Source organism: Excalfactoria chinensis, chromosome 11, assembly GCF_039878825.1.
Source record: "Excalfactoria chinensis isolate bCotChi1 chromosome 11, bCotChi1.hap2, whole genome shotgun sequence".
Lineage (NCBI taxonomy): Eukaryota > Metazoa > Chordata > Aves > Galliformes > Phasianidae > Excalfactoria > Excalfactoria chinensis.
In genome coordinates this window covers 17,040,157-17,058,488 of record NC_092835.1, presented here as the reverse complement: position 1 = coordinate 17,058,488, position 18,332 = coordinate 17,040,157, and the positions used below count along the sequence as shown (strand labels likewise).

Here is an 18,332-nt window from a genome sequence, read left to right as displayed (position 1 = left end):
GCCCCGCCGCACCGGCCGCGTGGTGCCACCGCGGGGAGCTTATAGCGGGGGGAGGCGGGAGGAGAGGGGAGGGAGGGGCGGGGGGTGGCCAATGGGGGGAGCGGAGGGAGGGGCGGCGAGGGAGGAGCGGGCTCGGCACGGCTCGGTTCGGTTCTGCTCAGTTTGGCACAGTTGGGTTCGGCGCGGGTAGGAGCGGCTCAGCTCGGTTCGGCACCGCGCGGGGCTCAGCTCAGTTCAGCTCGGCACGGATCAGTTCGGTTCAACGCACTCCAGCTCGCTCCAAGACGGTTCGGTTCGGTTCTGCTCCGTTTGGTCAGTTCAGCTCAGTTCAGTTCTGTTTGGTTCCATTCGCTTCGTTCAAGTTGGCTCGGTTCAGCTCAGCATGGCACCGTTCGGTTTGGTTGGGTTCAACCCAGCATGGCTCAGCCCAGCTCAGTGCCCACGGCACAGGTTCCCACTGTGCCCACCTCGGCGCTCAGTCCCTAGGCTGAGCACCCCAAAGGGAGATACCACTGTGCACAGCCCCCATGGCCAGGCTGGGGGTCTCCATCCCCTCCTGCAGGCACACGGATGTGCAGTGCCACCAACCCCAAGCAGGTTGCTGAGGTGTGAACTGCATCCCAGATGGGTCCCTACAGGGTTTGGGACCGAGGTGATCCCAACCCGCTGCTGTGTTTGCTCCCTGCCATGCTGAATGCACCCAGCACTGCTCTGGAGGTGTGCCACGAGCAGCGAGAGCTGGTGCAAAGTCCTCCCCTTCCCACCTTTATGACTTGCCGTTATTGCTTTGCCAGGCTTTAATATTCCACCAACCCTCCATGCTCAGTTACCCTGCAACGGAGCTTTGCTGCTGTGTCTGCCAGGCTCTGCTCCCAAAAGCTTTGCTATCGGAAGGAGGATGCCTTACGCCGTCCTTTGCCAAAGAACCACGCGTGGTATGGATGCAACCCCCCTTTGGTCCCGTCGGAAAAAAACAGATTTCATCAGCTGCGGGAGGCTCGGCGGGAGGGCAGCGGCCAACAAACAGGCTGGGGTGGTTTTTCCGGGGTGTGGTGTGATGGTGGTGGGACCCGCTTGGGTTCGCAGCCCTGCTCTTCCCGGCAGGGGAATGCAGGGAATGCCGGTCAGGTAGAGGAGGAAGGATGTGCCCGATGCATCTCCTATCTTGGGATGTGTTTTGTGGGGTCCTCAGGGTCCTTCCCAGCAGCAAACTTCAAGGCAGGGTGTGTAGGAACAGTGTGTGTTTCACCAGGCTTGGAAACACCTCACTGAAGAAAGTTAGTTTTCCAAAGAGCAGAGTAGGAACTTTTGAGAAGTTCCCTCTTGTTTGGCTACATCAGCAAGTGGTTCTTTATGAGAAATATGGCACTGCTTGAGGCCTTCAGCTGCTTTCAGCACCCCAGGCTGCTTAAAGGCTCTCCTGCTTAGAAGCTACGTAGTGTCCTAAGAGCGTGTAGATCTGAATCTGTAGGAGGAGTTACCCACAGACCTGTAAGGCCCCCACCAACCCCAGCCATTCTGTGATCTGATGGTTTATCCATGAAGCAGCCTTTGTGCTCATCACCGTTAGCTGAGCATCACCAAGTCTACCTGCTCTGACTCAGCCCATCCTCACACCTGTCTGTCCATCCATCCAACCAGCTGTCCATCTGTCCATTCACCCATCCATCATCCATTTGCCCATCCATCCATGTCTGTCCACCTGTCCATTCGAACACTCACCTTTCCGTCCATCCAAACATCCACCCTTTGTCCATCCATCCGTCCATCCTTCCATCCACCTGTCTGTCCATCTGTCCATTCATCCACTTGCCATCCATTTGTCCGTCCATCCATCCTCCCATCTGTCTGTCCACCCACCCTCCCAGCATCTCCTCGCTCCCTGCCCCATCCCTCTCACCGTGGCTTCCCTCGGTGGCTGCTCCTTTGCAGACAAAGCCTGCCCTTGTTCATCTCCCCGTTGCTCAACCCCGCGCTGTTAGGAAATGCTGCTGAGCTCCTCATTACCTTTTGACCTACTTGACACCCTCCATGCCCATTTCACTAATTGCGGCTCACCTCTGCGGGTTGGAAGCGGGGCTGGGTGGGTCACACCCCAGCTCAGCACAGTCCCTATGGGGGATCTGTCTTCCTCATGCTCCCCTTGCCCTAGGCTGTTCCTACACCTCAGTGGAGCCTCCCATGACGAACAGGTTTGGAGATAATTGTTCCCCTCCCTAATCTCATCTCTGGAAGATTCATCACATTGTTTTCGGGCTGTTTGCAGGGGCTCGGGGCTGGGAGGGCTGTGATTCACCCAGCAATGCTCCCACAGGTGCTTCATCCTCCCCAGGACCGTCCTTTCCTTTCGCCAGTCCCTCCCCAGGGGACATCTCCATGTCCATCCCCACCCAAGGGGAAGGATGCCCGGGGACATCCACAGCCAGGGATCCCCTTCTTGTTGGCAAGTCCCAGGCTCTGACCTGTGGGGTCAGGCTGTGCAGCCCTTTACAGAACACATCTCCACTCCCAGCCGGATTCACAGCTTTGTGAGAGGTTACACCTTCTGGAAAGCTGTTTCCCATTTGAAGTTCCCATCTCTCCTCTCCTGCTGGGCTTTCCTCACTACAGTGTTCTGGGTCAGCAAGACTGAGCACCCCAAATGCATTGCCAAGAGCTGGGGCCCCCTTCCTGTGTCTGCAAAGCATTGGTGATGCTCAGGGAGGGTTACCAGGTCCCAGCCAACAGAGGGGGAGAAGCTGCTTGGCACGTCCTGCTTGGCATCCCCATCCCTATCTGGGCTCATCTCGAGGCTGAGCCCTTTTCTCCATCCCATCAACCCATCGTCACCTCCCACCTCCCTTCTCCACGGCATCCACAGGACCTTGCTATTAGGGGTGATGGAGCAAACGTGCCTTCCTCCCAGCCCCGGTGACACACTGCCTCCTCCGCCCCAGGACTGGGACAGTGGGTCACAGCACAGTGACCCATTTCCTGTCCTCCACCTCCGTGCGCCCGCTGTGCTGATCGTGCCACCACCCGGCCTTGCTCAAGAGGTGAGGAGCCACGGGACGTATGGGGACACATCCCTGCGCAGTGCCATGCACGTGGCCGCCGTGCCCCCTCGTGGCAGCACGACACGGGGACAGCAGGTGGCACAGAGCCTGGGGACAAGGAGAGAAGCTGGAGGTGCCACCGGTTGCACCCTATGGAGATGGGGATGTGACCTGGAGCACCCCGCATGGTGTACCTGCGGCCCCACCACCCCTTCCAGCTGGGTGGTGTTTTTGGCACAATCTGTGCGTGCCACAGCCAAGCCAAGCACTTCAGGCGCCTCTCAAGGGCAGCACATGCCAGGGAGGCATGGAAATATACCCAAGGCTGCAAAGCCAAGAAAACATCTGGAATGAAAACACAGAGAGAGGGCAGAGGAGGCCTTCAGAGAGGACACAGCCCCTGGGGGGTGGGGGGTGGCATTGAATCCTGGTTTGGAGACATCAGGCTGTCCCTGAGCCATGACACACAGGGATGGAGGTGGGGCAGAGGGATGCAGGAGTGCTGTGCTACCCTGGTATCCTGCACCACAGAGAAATGGGGACACCATGCTGCCCAGGGATGCTGTGGGGAGCATCACCTAGGAATGGGGACAAGGGACACCGCCAGCAGCACACATCACATCACTTTATTGTCACAGCAGCCAGACCCAGCTCCCACTGGGATTCTGGGTCCAGCCCCTCTCCTCCCAGTACTGCTCTGACTCCCACCGCAGCATGAGCTCCTCCATCCTCCATCCTGCATCCTTCATCCTGACCCCACAGAGCAGCTCTGGGGCATCACTCCCATTGTGCTCTGGAGCTGGAGGTGAGACCAAAGGTGCGGAGCGTGCCAGGCGTCCCTGTGTCCTTCCCCATGGGATGCAGGTGGTCACTTCACACCTCCATGCCTGGTGCCCGTCCCAAGCCCAGCGCCTGCACCAGCTCATCGCTCAGCCCGCCCTTCAGCGTCCGTCGCACTGTGGGGACACGAGAGTGGCTGCTGGGTCACTGTGCACTGGGCTTTGTGGCCCTGGTGTGGGAATGTGTGGGAGATTGGTAATCACAGCCTGAACCTCTGATTAATCAGCTGAGGCAAGTATGGGGTCAGCTGTGGGAGCACAGGTGAGAGTGATGTAGCTGTGCTCCCGGGAGGGGTGGAGCTCGACTCCATCCCCTCTGAGACCTCATTTAAGGGCTGACTCCTACTGAGGTAACATCTCTTGGAGATTGCTCACCAGTGAGGACTGCCCCAGCTTCTTCAGCCAAGGCACCACCACTGGTGAGTTTTCCTTTGCTTATTCCTTCTGTACATTTGCTACCATCTGTATATTAACAACCAATACAGAGAATAAGGGGTCCTGGTGGCATGGGTGGGTACTAGAGTTGAGGGTCTGGAGGGGTCAGGGAAAGGGGGCAGCTTCAGGACAGGGGCACAGAGGTGGGACTGGGACATAAAAGGTGGGAAAGAGCGCCTGAGCAGAGATCTGGAGATGGGAAATAGCAGACAGTCAGAGAATAAGGACACTGATGGGACAAAGTAAAGAGATGGGACAGGGGAATAAAGAGATGGAACAAGTGTGGAAATAAGGACACAGAATAGAGCCAGAGACACTGAGGTGTAAGAGCATCTGAACAGGGACACAGGGATGAGTTAAGACAGAACATGGGGAGAGGGCACAGCGGGCAGGACACAGGGGCACAGGGTGTAGGGACAGTGGCACTGGGCACTCACAGGACTTCCTGTTGCCACGGGACCTCCTGCGCTCGCGGCTGGGGCAGGGTCGGGGGTTGGCACTGTGCGTCACCGACTTCACCAGGCGGTCCATGATCTCATCCGAGGCGTCATCGGGTGAGCTGGGGACATCCTCCTGGGCTGGGGAGCCCTGGCTGGGGGTGGCGAGCCCCATCCCTGCATGGGAACATGAGGATGCTGGCATCAACTGGGTGCTCCCTGGGGCCAACCCACTCTGTCACCCCATTCCTGATGTGCTCCTACCGCGGCCACCCCGACTGCGGCGTGCAGGGACATCTGTGGGCGAGCTCAGGACGTTCTTCATGCTCTCATGGCCCACCTCTGCCTGCTCCTGCTGCACAGGGCTGGTTGACACCACAGCGGGTGGCAATGCCTCGGCGATCCCAGAGAACTTCTCGGTCTGCAGCAGGACAAGAGGCAGGCATTGGGGACAGAGCTCAAAATCACATCATCATTAAGGTTGGAAAAGACCTCCAAGATCAAGTCCAACCATCAACCCATCACTCACAGAACCATAGGATTGCAGAACCACAGAATCATTAAGGTTGGATAAGACCCCTCAGATCCCCAAGCCCAACCACAGCCCACCCCCACCATGCCCACTGCCCGCATCCCTCGGTGCCACATCCCTACAGCCCTGGGACACCTCCAGGGATGGGGACTCCCCCACCTCCATGGGCAGCTGTGCCACTGCATCACTGCTCTGTTAGAGAAGGAATTGTTCCTAGTATCCCACCTGAACACCCCCTGGTGCAACGTGAGGCCGTTCCCTCTCATTCTACCATCACAGGGCACAGTGGTGGGATGGTCAGCCCCATACCTCTGTGATGAGCCGACCACGTGTCTTGTTGCGCTCACGGTGGGCCGCACGCTTCTTCTGCTGCTGCAGGACGCGCTCCCGGCATGTGCGGTACTCCAGGGCGAACTCTCGCAGCAGCTTGCAGATGGGCATCACCTTCACGTCCCGTGCAGCGCTTGCCGGGTACCCCAGGTAGAGCAGGAAGGAGTGGAACCTGCAGGGACACCCATCAGGGCATGGCCATCCCACCACAGGTTGGCTTTGGGGCTGGTGGTGCACAGGGGTTGGGACCCACCTGTTAAGGACGCGCCGGTGCACCACCTTCAAGACGACGATGCGCTGGGTGCTGTCCTTGAGGAAGTCGGTCAGCTTGCTCTTTAGCACTGGCTTGGCCTCATGCTTGGCAATCACCTTCAGGTTGTCCCAGGAGGCCCGGCAGCGCCGCTCCAGCTGCACCAGGCTGTTGGCCAACTCGTCAAAGTCAACCTAGGGTGGGGAGATATTGTCCATTGGTGCTGGTGGGGGGGTGAGGTGAAGGTGTAGGGCCTGGGCCTTGTCTCACCTTGGCAGATCGTGTGATGGAGGCGATCTCTGAGTAGAGGTCTGTGGTTTCTGGGAACTTCTCCACCACCATCTGGCAGAGGTGGTGGAGCAGGGACTGCCGGTGCACCGTGTCCTTCACCTCCGACACCTTCTCCAGATAGCCCAGCTCAAAGCCTCTGCTCTGAAACCCCAATGCTCAGTGGGGCCTCTCCAATTTGCCACCTTCCCATTAACCAAGAGCACCAGCACCCACACCACCTCCTGAGCTTCTTATGGTCTTGGGCATGCAGGTGCCATGGTTGGTCTTGTTCATGCAGCACCCCAGCTGCATCCCCCAGCACCCCGTTCCTCACCTGGGAGCCATTCAGGAAGTTGCCCATGGCCAACAGTGTAGCCAGGATGCACTTGAAGGTGTGATTTCTGGCCAGCTGCTCCATGCCCACTTTCAGATCAAACAGTGGCTCTGCAATTTCCTGCATGGGGACGGGGCAGGTGAGATCCCTTGTAAGTCACCTCCCTTGGGGGATCCTCGTCCAGGAACATTTGTCCTCAACCATGGGCACAAGCACCCCTTGCTTGCCTTGGGGCCTTGCAGCCCCATATTTGGATGTGGCCACTTCCCACCAGGATTGCCCATGGTTCATCCCAAGGACTCTGCTGAGGGGAAGATGGGGTACATGGCCCTGTACCTGTTCCAGGCTCTCGTAGTCCAGCTTGAAGGCCCAGAGCTGGAGCCTGGCCGTCAGGTCGCTGATGGAGGATAATGAGAGCAGGAACTGCTCTGCAGAGCCCAGGGGCACATCAGGGTTAGCCAGCTGGGCCTCCTGGATCTTCTGCTTCTCCTCTTCAGTTGGGACCATAGTCAGGATTTTCTACGGCAGGCAGAGGGATACATCAGATACCAGCAATGTCATCGCTCCTCCAGGACGGTGGGAGACAGGACATGTCACCCTAGGGCCACCTACAACGTGCTACACTGGCAGCATGGGCACCATAGCACAGAGACCTCCTGACCAGGGGAAACGACCCACACAGGGACCCTGGTGGGCCCAGATTCTCCACTTCTCACCTCGATCCCTTCCTTATTGACTGCAAACTCATCAAAGTTGAGCACGGCTGTCTTGATGATGTGCACAGGTGGCAGCACCGTCAGGCCAATGTTGATGGCGTTGCTCCTCTTGGGATCCAGCACCACCACCACCTTCTTCCCATCAGTAACTTTCTGCAAAGAGGACAGGGAGCAGGCTGGCAGCCAGGCAGAGGGCTCACCTTTGTGAAACAGCACGGGATGTGGGGGTGAACCACACCTACGTGTTGATCATCATCACCCCCCACCCTGTCCTCCCCACTGAGTCCACAAGGCTCTAACTACCCATCCTCAACACAGCATGGGGTGAAAGTGCCTTGAGACCACAACAGCCCCCAAGAGCTCTGGCCTGCTGGTACCTTGGAAGCTGGCATCTCTTTTGCACGGGACTCGAAGAGATGCTCCAGCTTTGCAGTGTTGACCTCAACGTTTTGCAGGGATGCCCACAGTGTCGCCTGCCCAAACCTGCCTGACCCCACAGTGCCATCCAGCTGCTTCAGCTCCTTCCAGAAGAGCTTCACTGTCCTCTTCTTCTTGGCTTGGGAAGGGCCGTCTGTGGCTGAGGGGCCTGAGAGCCCTGGGGGAGGTGGGCAGCCAGGGACCATGGGTGGTGGAGGTGGAGGTGGTGGGCAACCAGGGACCATTGGGGGAGGAGGTGGAGGCGGTGGGCAACCGGCCATAGGAGGTGGAGGGGGAGCCATAAGAACTCCAGCTCTCGCTGCCTCGATGCTGGCAGGAAGGAAGGAGCCATTGGCGATGGGCCCTGAGTCCAAAACGTCCAAGTCCTCCTCCTCCCCCAGGTCAGTGAAGTCCAGGTCCTTGATCTTCAGCTGCACAGGTCCAGCCTCCAGGCGCTCCCACGACAACTCTGCGTCGTTCTTGACGGGCATCATGACAGTGTTCTCCAGCTTCTGCGTGTGGCTCTCGGCATCGATGCTGGATGCAGCACGTGCCAGCTTGGCATGGGCACTAGCCACCAGCCCGTCTGGAGCCCTGCCATGGGTCCGGGCACTCTCTTGTTCCTGACTACCAGGTCCCTTGGCACGGCTGGACCCTGTGTCCGTCTCCACCTCTCCTTGGCGTGATGACAGTGATGGCTCCTCAGAAAAGATGTTCTGCTTCCCTGCCTCTGAGGAGCCCTTGGCATAGAGCATGTCCAGCATGAACTTGGTATCAGAGATGGTGCTGCAGGAGTCGGAGACATCCTGCCGGCCTGCATGGGACCCTGTGGAGAGAGAGAGCCCACCTGTAGGAGAAGGTGCTGCTGGGCTGCATGTAGGGCTTGGAGCCCATTCCTTGTGGGAAGATGCTTGGGTGAGGGATGGTCAGAGAAGGATGCCAAGAGTAGCTGTGGTCACCCCATCCCTGAAAGCGATCAAGGACAGGCTGGATGGGGTCCTGGGCAGCCTGACCTGATGGGGGACACCCAGCCCACAGGAGGGGTTGGAACAGCATTATCTTTGAAGGTCCCCTCCAACCTAAGCTGCTCTATGGCACCAGTACCACTATGGCACTCAGTACCATGGGGTGGGCTGGGGCCAGAGGGGCTCCTAAAGCCCACATGGGGGTCCTGGTACGGACATATTCCCAACCCAGCCCTGCACGTACTCATGTGGGGTGGTTCTGTGCCAGAATCAGGGTTGTTGCTGTCCCCATCCCAAGCAATGGGATGCTCCAGTGGTGGAACATCACTGAGGATGTCGATCCGTCCCTTGGCCATGGCAGACATCTTCTCCTTCTGGGCAGCAGCCAGGTTCTCCAAGAAGCGAGCTCTGCGAGATAGGGACAGATATTGGCTGGGAGCACGGTGAAGATGGGGATGGACAAACCACACCATACAGCACCACACAACAAGCCCTGCTTGGGGCCAATCTTGCAACAAAATCTTCGGCACGAGCCACACTGCAGCAGGATCCACCCATGGCCCCAGCCACCTCCAAGTACTTCAGAGAGTAAGACCACCATGGCTTGAGAACAGCAAGACTAGGATGTAACGGCCCAGCAGGAGGCAGGTGGGGACAGAATTGCTGAGGCCAGCATGGACCTCTGGAGGTCACCTGGTGTCACCCTGCTCCAGAAGGGTCACCCTGAGGTGTGCCCAACACCATGTTCAGACAGCTTCTGAGTATCTCCAAGGATGGAGACTCCACCAGCTCCCTCCACCACCTCTGCCACTTGGTCCCAAGCTGATATCCACCACAACAAGCCACAAGACCAAGCTCCCAGGAGGGCACCGAGTGTTGGAGCTGGGGCTCGTGGGACCCTCCTGCTCCTCCTGCCCCGCATGGCTGGGAGCATCCAGCCTGAGGAAGCGCATGCCTGGAGACACACGCATGCCTCTACTTACTCAAACCTCTTCAGAATAGGTTTGTCCCCATGCAAGGAGGGGGCATCCTCCCGCCTGAGGGAAAACAGGGATTAGCTCCCACTAATGGAGATTTCTTGCCCCCACCCCCCTGTCCCATGACATGGCTTGGGAACCCCCAGCAAGAACTGCTCTTGCATGGTGTTGGTGATGCTGGGAGCACTGTCTCTGTCACCAGTACCACCCAACCTGCCATCAGGATGCTGCAGGCTAGAGATGGCATGCGAGCCCCATAAGGGGTTGGAGGGTGCTGTCACCCCAAGTGGGACAGCTGTGGTATGGGGGTCCTGGCCACCCAGACAGGGTGCAAGCAGAGGAGATGAAGGGCTGGGGACAGCAAGCAGGTGTCACGCAGAGCCCGGGCACTTACCAGACAGCAGCAGGTTGGTGCAGCCTGCAAAAGGAAAAGATAGAAAGAGTGGGCAGAGGAGAGAATCAGCGCGGGCAGAGAGGAGGAGTGAGGGGGAAGAGATGGAGCTGGAGCAGAGGTGTGTGCACCCCAGCAGGGCTAAGGATGCTGTGAAAGCCCTGCACTTGAATCATCTCACACTGCCCTCTCCCATCCTGTGAACCTAGCCAGCCCCAGCGCACTGTAGGGACAGAGGGGACGTGGTGGTGGGATCCCCAGGGCACCATCCCTTACTTGTAGACACTCCTCTCCCCCACGCTGGGGGGCTCCTTCTCAGCTGGGGGGCTGGGCAGGCTGAGCCGCAGGCTGGACGCGCTGCTGAAGACGCTCTTGGGGCAGGGCCTGGAGAAAGGAGATGCAGACAGAGCACAGTGCCATGGGGGACTTCCCAATGTCACACTGCAGCGGTCCCACTTCCCACACTTACTCCACTGGGATGCTCAGATCGGGGCTGTCCTCAATAGGCGGCTCCTTTGGGGTGCTGGGGGTCTCATTTGGGGACTCGGGGCTCTCGGGGCTCTGCAGAGGGTCAGGCTCAGCACAGCCCCCCTGTGCCCTCCACCCACGACGCCCCTCATCCGTCTTCCTGCGCTCCTTGCGCCCGCCTGTTGGCGGCTCCTCCACGCCATCCTCCAGCCGCAGCGCACTCTGCAGTGGGATGGGAATGTGCTGAGAGCCCCGGGGGGACACGTCACACTGCAGTCACCCTGGGCACCCCACTCACTTCATAGAGGACAAATTGCTGCTTCAGGTCGATGTCGGTGCCTTTGCTGCTTAAATACTGCTGCACGACCCTCTCCATGCCCTGCTGCTCCAGGCAGTCTGTCACATCGTAGAAGGAGTCTTGGTCTGGGAGGGCGGCCAGCGTCTGAGTGGTGGCAAAGGGACAGGGCTGGCACCAGGGACATGGGGACGTGGTGGTCCTGTGGCACAGCCCTGCTGCTCACCTTGTTGATCAACGTCATGGCGAACACCAGCAGCTCTGTGTCAGCCCCATTTCGCTGCTCAAGGATGGCCATCAGGTTGGACCATGGGCATGCACCTGGGACAAGCAATGCATGTACGTGGCACCACGGCACTGAGGGTTTGGGATACATCTCACCCCCTCCTCATCCCTGCTGGTGGGCTCTTGGTGGGTTCCCATTGGCTACAGTTGGCACATGCCAAGCTGTCACACTCTATGGCTGGCATGGGGCATGGACAACCCACATCTTCTGCATCCAGCCATCCCCAAGATGAGATCCATGGTTAAGGGCTGGGGCTGCACCCACCTCTCGCCTGATCCACAGTGTTGACGGCACGGATGAGGAGCAGGGCATTGGGCTCCGTGTACTCCACAAAGACCAGCAGCAGCTTCAGGGCCATCTTCACCACCAGGCGAAACTGGGACAAGGGACAGTAGCTGTGGCAGGGCACTGCTGGTACAGGGGGCTGAACCCACTCTCCAGGGCTTCGCTTCACCGATGGCTTTGGTGAAGGGTACTGTGGGCTCAGGGTCCTACAGCTGGGATCCTGATGGCCAATGGGTTCTGGCACCCATTGTGGGGCCCTCTCTTATATCCCACCTCTGTGCCCGTGTCACATAAATGGGCCATGGGGACTCTTGGTGATACTGAAGAGCAGCACTCAATGAGCCTAAGGCTCTGAGCCTATCTTGAAGGCAAGGCATGGGGTGAACCCCCGAGGGATAACGCAAGGGGACAGTCACAGCCAGGGGTGATGGCAGCTTACCGGGCTTCCTGACAGCGTGTACAGCCACTGGACAGTCTCGTTGTGGTTGATGACACCCTGCATCCCATCCACGAAGAGCATGATCTGGCTCAAGGCTGCAAGGCAGGGGCATGGGGTGGTGGCATCAGGAACACTCCATCAGCGCTGCCACTGAGGGGGAGGACACGCCAAATACCCACCACGGAGGATGTAGTTCTGGTAGTTCTGGTCCGCCTCTGCCCCCACGTTGATCAGGCACGTCAGCCCATCCAGGTTCACAAACTCTGGCACCAGGTCCTTGTCCTCCTGTGAGCAAAGCCCAGTGATGTCCCCAAGCAGGTGCTGGGGATGTGGGCATCTCCAGGGTGGGGACACGGACCCGGGGCCACCTACCTGGAAGAGTTGCTTGAGGGAGAAGAGGGAGCGCCGCAGCTCCGGGCCCTGCGAGTTGTACAGCTTCTCTGCAAGCAAAGGCATGGGAATGGGCTGCTGGGCACAGTGGCACATCGGGACACGGCGCAGCAATGGGATGTGGGACACACGGGGCGGGAGCAGCAGCAGCTCCACCACCACCATTCCTTTCAGTGCAGACACTTTCCTATTTTCTTTTCTTTCTATTTTTGCTGCCCGGCGATGACACAAATATCCCCTCTGGTTTCCTGCGCTGAACCGAAACAGGAACCTGGGCAGGAGGCACAGCCCCGGGGCTGAGCTACCCACAGGAACCCCATCTGCACAACCCTGCAGGCATCGCTCCGCCACCCCCTTCGTCCCCATCCCACGGCTGGCAGCCTTCAAAGGAGGCACGCAGCTCGCCAAACCCATTTGTCTATTTTTTACTGTTTTCCTATGTATTTCGGCCAGGCCAACCAGTGCTCTGCCAAACCTTCCTGGAGCCGCCGGGACGGAGCATTCCAGAGCCTGGGAACCGCGCGTGGGGAGCGCGACCCTGACCCCATAGCCGGCCCTTTCCTTCCCAGCACCGCTGGCTTTTCCCCCCTCTCCGGATGGAAAGCCTCAGTTTGAGCGCTCGTCCCCACGTGAGCCATTTGTTTGCATTCGCCAGGGCTATATTTAGAGCTCGCTTGGATGACCCCAAATCCCCGCAGCGTGCGATGGATTCCCGGTCCCAGGGGTGAGGAGACCCCCCCAGCTCACCAATGATGGCGTGGACACGGACGGAGAGCTGCGTGCGCAGGATCAGTGTTGGCCGACGGCCCTTCCTAGGGCAAAGGGACATGGGTTGAGTGCTGGCACAAGGGCACAGTCCCCATGTGCCCAGTGCCCCCCGTGTGCCTCACCTGACCTCCTCGTAGAAAGCCTCCAGGTCATCCTTCTGCTCCAGCAGGGACAGCTCCAGGTCCAGGTAGTGGCCAGATGGGGACACCTGCAGCGTGCAGTCCTCCAGCTGGGGACACACAGCCGGGTGAGATGGGGACCACCTGCCCACCCCAGGCCCCCTACAGCGGGCTGCAGCGGTGTCCCTCCTGGCTGCTGGAGGAGGCAGCTCTACTGTCCCACCACCATGAAGCCATGTCCCCAGGCTGCTACCACTGGATCACAGGTGCCACCATGTCCCCTTTAGGGCCTCCACCCCTGCACAGGAACCAGCATTGAGCTGCTGGAGAAATGGGGAACCCCACACCAGGGGAAACACACAGCAAGGCCGGCCCCATGCCTTGGTGGCCCCAGGCCATCAACTGTCCCTTGGTGGGACCCAGGCTGGTGGCAGTGGCTGTCCCCCTCAGGGCAGGATCCCTGCTCATGATGAGCCCTGTGCGGGCGTCCCAGTGTGTGGGCTGCACTGACTCAGCCCCATGACTCAGCCCCAGCTCCACGCCCAGCCATGGCAGGAGGGGAAGGGCCAAAGGCAGTCCTGGTGCCACAGCATCCGCTCCAGATCCTACAGCATCCACGTGTGCCTTCTCACGTCTCTCCCTGCAGCAGAGATAAACCCCTTTTATTAACCCCCCCAAAAAAGTCCAAACACGGTGCATGATGCATCCATGGAGGAGGCATGGGGCTCATCACCAAAACTCCACTTTCAGTCCCAAATCACTCCAGGGGCCAGAAGGTAAGTGCCCACCATTACAAAAGTCCGGAAAAGCCTCAAGGCAGCCCCATGCGGCACCACCACAGATTCCCTCCTGTGCTCGGTGTCCCAAGCAAGACTTTGCATGCATGACATTATCACCAAACCCAGAGGGCAAAAAGAAATGAGCCCAAACCATGCCATGCGCATGGAGTGACGCCATCTGACTCAGCCTGTAGATAAACAGCAATTTGGCAGGGCACTGCTGCAGGGCTGGGCTCCATCACCATGCTGTCAGCATCTCATCTCACTTCTTGCTGCCCCCAGCCATGGCCACAAGCACCAAACACTGCTGAGGGCTGGGGGAAGGCTTCCATTCCTGCCCACGTGTCCTTCCAGGATGCACCAAAATGCAGCTCCTATGCAGCTCCAGAGGGAAGAAACTGCCTCTGCTGTGAGCGAGGGATAACAGCTGGCTGCTGTCAGGGATGGTGACACAGCCCAGCTGGTGCTTGCCATGTGAGCCTGGTTATGCTCCCTACAAGGGATGCTCCAGTGCATGGGATGTACCTACCCCAGCCAACGTCATCCCCTGGGGAAAGGGACAAGGGACACAGCATGGCACAGCGGGGGTACATTGCCATGCTGGGCATGATTAAGTTGTGCTGATGGGGACAGCACTGTTGGGCCATAGGGCAGTGGTTGTGTCCCTCATCTCAGCTTTGATTCATTTGCCTCCAGCATGGGAAAGTGTTATACAGTGGTGTGGGGTCACAGCAAACCCAGGGAGGGGAAAGCGAGGAGAGCATCCATCCCACACTCACACCTCCTGTAGCAATGCAGTGCCCTCTGGCTACTGGTTTGGAGACTTTTTGGGACCTACCCCGAGGGGACAAGGACCACACACAGGAGCATGGCTTCAGCCATGGGAAGACACAGCATCATGAGCTTCAGTGCTCAGAGAGGATACATGACTCCTGGATGCACCCAGAGCAGGACTGCCCTCTCCAAACCACTTAATGGAGATCCCTCCATGGGGCTGTGATGGATATGGGACAGCAATGGAGGCACCACTGACCTGTAAGGTGATGGACCCACAAGCACATCTGGATCCAAGACAGACACATCCAAACTAACCCCACCATTCAAGCAGCAATGAGCTGAGTGCCTTATCTCGGCACAGCCCTGCACAGCATCCTTCTTATCTGCCGGTGCCGGAAGCACTTCCCCCATCTCCAACACTTTCTGTTTTTGGCAACCACATTTTCCCAGCCCTGCTGAGCTGTGGGACTCTCTGGGTGCCTCTTTGCATACTGAAGGAAACACTTTGGTGGCAGTGTGTGACGCGGGGATGGTGCTCACCTCCCCGGGATGGAGGAGATGGAGACCCAGCAACCAAACCCAAGAAACCCAACAAAGAGAAACTGTTGGAGAAACCCAAAAGAGCTTTAAAACTCAAGTGCAGGCTGCTCCTGGGGCAGAGCCAGAGCAACGCCCTGACTGCAAACCAGAGAGTGCAGTGCCATGGGGCTCCCTGCACGGCTTATGGGGAGGGGATGGAGGATTTACTGAAACTCATTTATCTCTGTTATGTTCTGCAGCCGAGGCTCCATCTGGAAGCCACAAAGGTCAGGATGAATTTGATGCAGTGTGAAGTAGGGCTTGCAGCTCATAGCATCCATAACTCAGCATTGCTCTGCACCCTACGCCATGGGGACAGCCACCTTTGTGAGTCCAAAACTCTGACAGACCTCTTGTGCAAGCCAATCCAGCACAGCTCACTTCTGCATTGCACACGACCGTGCCTGCAGTCTCTCCCCCCTCCTCTTCTCGCACCCTGAGGCACAAGGACTGGGCAAAGGAACCGCTTTGGGACATTGGGCTGGTAGAGGTGTTTATTACCGGGTGCTGCCCCGTACCCTTTCCTGCTGATGGATGGCAGCAGATGGATGGGATAGTGCCCACTGTGGGGAAAAAAAGGAAATGAAGGCAGGAGGGCTCTGGAGGGCACGCAGCACACACAGCCCAGAGCTGCACACTTGCTCACACACGGCCCTCTCCATCCAGCCCTGAGTTCCCTATGGCTCAGTGACCCCAACCCCATTAGAATCAAGGTCTCTGGGCAAGTGGGAGCCCCATATCCATCGGCAATGCAGGTTTTGCTGTTCTGCAGATTTCCAGAGGGGGGGGCTCCTACAGTTTGGTTTTGTTTGCAAAACCCCTACATTGACAGTGCTGGTGTGGGGTGCAGGTCAAGGGCATGCAAAGGGACAGCGGTGGCACCGAGATGGCCTTGCTATCACCCTCCACAATTCAGGTGAGCAGCCCGATTGCAATGGGATTTCCTCTGCAGCAGTCACACGCTGGCGTGGAAAACACAGATCTTGCAGCAAATCACTCACAGGGGTTGAAAGCAAGCCTGCACCCGCAGGGAGCATCACTCAGTGGGGCCCTGCATGACTTGCTGGAAGCTCAGAAGAGATAGCATCGCCCCGGACCAGAACAATGCGGCTGCGGAAAGCGGGCCGGGAAGGCATTTCAGGCACAAACGCCTCCCGGAAAGCATGAAAAAGCCATCAGCTGCAGGGAGAGGAAACGAGGGGCCGTGCGGCCGTGCACGTGTTGGGTAGGGAGGGTAAATGCTGTGCGGTTCCATTCTGGGGGATGTGGGGCACCCAAAGTGGGAGGATGCTGCTGAGCAAAGCGGGACGAGCCCAGCATCCAGGGCTGAGGTTTATAGGGGAAAAAATTAATAATGACTGTTCATTTCCTAATTATAGCACGGTGAGTAATGGGGCTGTGAGCGGCACCTGGCAGCGTGGGCAATGCGTGGGGAGGGGGGCTTGGCTCCAGCCCCACAACGTCCCTGTCCCTATGGTGGCACCCCGGAACGGTGATCCCGTTACAGCTCCGGGGTAGGGAGGACGCATGCCTGAAATTTGAGTTAGCTCCATTCGTCATGTCTGGGGCTGCGTGTTCCCAAACAAACTGCCTTTAGTCACCGGCCAAAAATCCCATGACGGGGATACCACGAGAGGCTGCTGCTCTGCTCCATGAAATAATGAAAGTGAGGACAAACGGAGCGTGGCTGCCTCAAAAGGGGAAGGTCTCACAGCAGCCCTCTTCCCATTGCCTCGCTCCCAGCTTTGCGCATTGATGCCATGGAGATGTGTGGCCGTGGCTGAAGTGCTGCCCTGTCCCACACCAAGGGGAGAAAACCCACCCACCCCCAACAGGAAGGGACTGCAAAGGGCGCTGTGATGGCAACGCACCAACAGGGGTCTCCCAGGCAGGAGGGACGGTGGGGAGAGGCGGCTCCAGCCTGGGTTGGGACACCGGCGCTGCTTCGGCCCCCGGTGCTGCGCCTCCTTCCTCCCCACTTCCCGGAGGAAGTTGCTCAGTGAGTGACTTTCTGCGGGGCTTTCCTTCCAGCCCGTGCAACCGCCGAGTGGGACAAGGGGCAGGCAGCCCTGCAGCCCCGTGCACGGCCGGGCTGCTGAATCCCACGGCCGGGGCCGTGCTGGGGGCACACCGAGATCCGTGGCGCTGTGGGATGCAGACACAACGCCCCGAGCCGTTGCCGTCGGAACCGGCCCCAAAAAGCAGAGCCACTTCCTCCGCGACGCCGTGCGGGATGGCATCAGGCGGAACGACGGCAGACACCGCTTCCGTGGACACCGCGGCTCTCGGGGACACGCGGTGGCACTGCCCACGCTCCGGTCACCGCGGCAATAGCAGTGTCCCCATGGCAGCGCATGGCTACAGCCACGCGGCCACGTCCTTCCGATGTGGGGATGTGGATACGGCTGTGTCCACTCCCTGTAAGGCCTTCCGAGCCCCCCACCGCTGCCCCATCCCCTTCCGACCCAAGCAGCAACCGGGCACCGCGAAGCCCCATGGGACTCCAGCCCCACAGCCACACCTGGGATGCTCAGCACGCCCCTCCCCACCTCCCGTCTCCCCTATTTACCGGCAGCGGCGCTCCCAGCAGCCGGTGCACCGCGGGCAGCTGCGCTCCCAGGGCCAGCGCTTCCTCCACGGCGTAAACAGGCGCACGTCGGGGCTCCGGGAAACTGCCGCAGCCGAAAGGATCGGAGTCTTCCAGGTACTGCACCCGGCACGGGACCGCAGCCTCCGCCATGGCGGCACCGCCGCACCGCGCCCGGAGCTTCAGGCGGGTTGCACGGGGACAGCCTCCAGCACCGCCCCGGCACCGAGACGGCACCGCCCCGCGCTCGGGCGCCCTCCGCGGGTGTAAGAGGGGCTTTGCTCGGGCGGCTACGAAGGATAACGGGGAGCGGGGGAGGGGATGGGGGGCTGCGGTGCTATGGGGGGCTTAGGGAGGCTCCGAGGGCACTGAGGGGCTCCAGGCGCACCAGGGATGCTCTGGGTGCCCTGCGTGCGTGGGGTGTGCAGAGATGGTCCCTCGGGGGTGGCAGCAGGGGGATGGAGGAAAAGTAGATGATGGAGGTACAGCAGGGGGATAGAAGGGACAGGAGGTGATGGAGCAGGGGAATGGAGAGAACAGAAGGGGGATGGAGAGGCAGCAGGTGATGAAGGGAAAGTATTTGATGGAGGGGCAGCAGGTGATGGTGGGATATTACGTGATAGAGGAACAGC

General features: G+C 59.3%; 1 protein-coding gene across 1 annotated transcript; it reads right to left on the bottom strand.

The window, feature by feature from the left end:
- Positions 1–3,569: 3,569 nt before the first annotated feature.
- FHOD1 (formin homology 2 domain containing 1) lies at positions 3,570–17,911 on the bottom strand. The gene is made up of 22 exons (XM_072346203.1): positions 17,683–17,911; positions 12,982–13,088; positions 12,839–12,903; positions 12,074–12,141; positions 11,881–11,986; positions 11,702–11,796; positions 11,242–11,353; positions 10,918–11,012; positions 10,695–10,838; positions 10,398–10,618; positions 10,205–10,312; positions 8,805–8,968; positions 7,556–8,421; positions 7,179–7,331; positions 6,799–6,981; positions 6,463–6,582; positions 6,129–6,290; positions 5,862–6,052; positions 5,588–5,780; positions 5,011–5,167; positions 4,747–4,923; positions 3,570–3,991 (listed from the first exon to the last, which is right to left on the bottom strand). The coding sequence occupies exons 1-22, from the start codon at positions 17,851–17,853 to the stop codon at positions 3,909–3,911; spliced, it is 3,741 nt and encodes a 1,246-aa protein (XP_072202304.1). The 5' UTR covers positions 17,854–17,911; the 3' UTR covers positions 3,570–3,908.
- Positions 17,912–18,332: the final 421 nt, after the last annotated feature.

What these genes read in the sequence shown, in the direction of transcription:
- FHOD1 (XM_072346203.1), bottom strand. Translation starts at nt 17,853, where the DNA reads ATGGCGGAGGCTGCGGTCCCGTGCCGGGTGCAGTACCTGGAAGACTCC. An exon ending in GGGGAGAGGAGTGTCTACAA is followed by an intron (nt 8,969 to 10,204) that starts GTAAGGGATGGT and finishes CCTATCTCGCAG; the next exon opens with AGCTCGCTTCTTGGAGAACC. An exon ending in AAGAGATGCCAGCTTCCAAG is followed by an intron (nt 7,332 to 7,555) that starts GTACCAGCAGGC and finishes TCCTCTTTGCAG; the next exon opens with AAAGTTACTGATGGGAAGAA.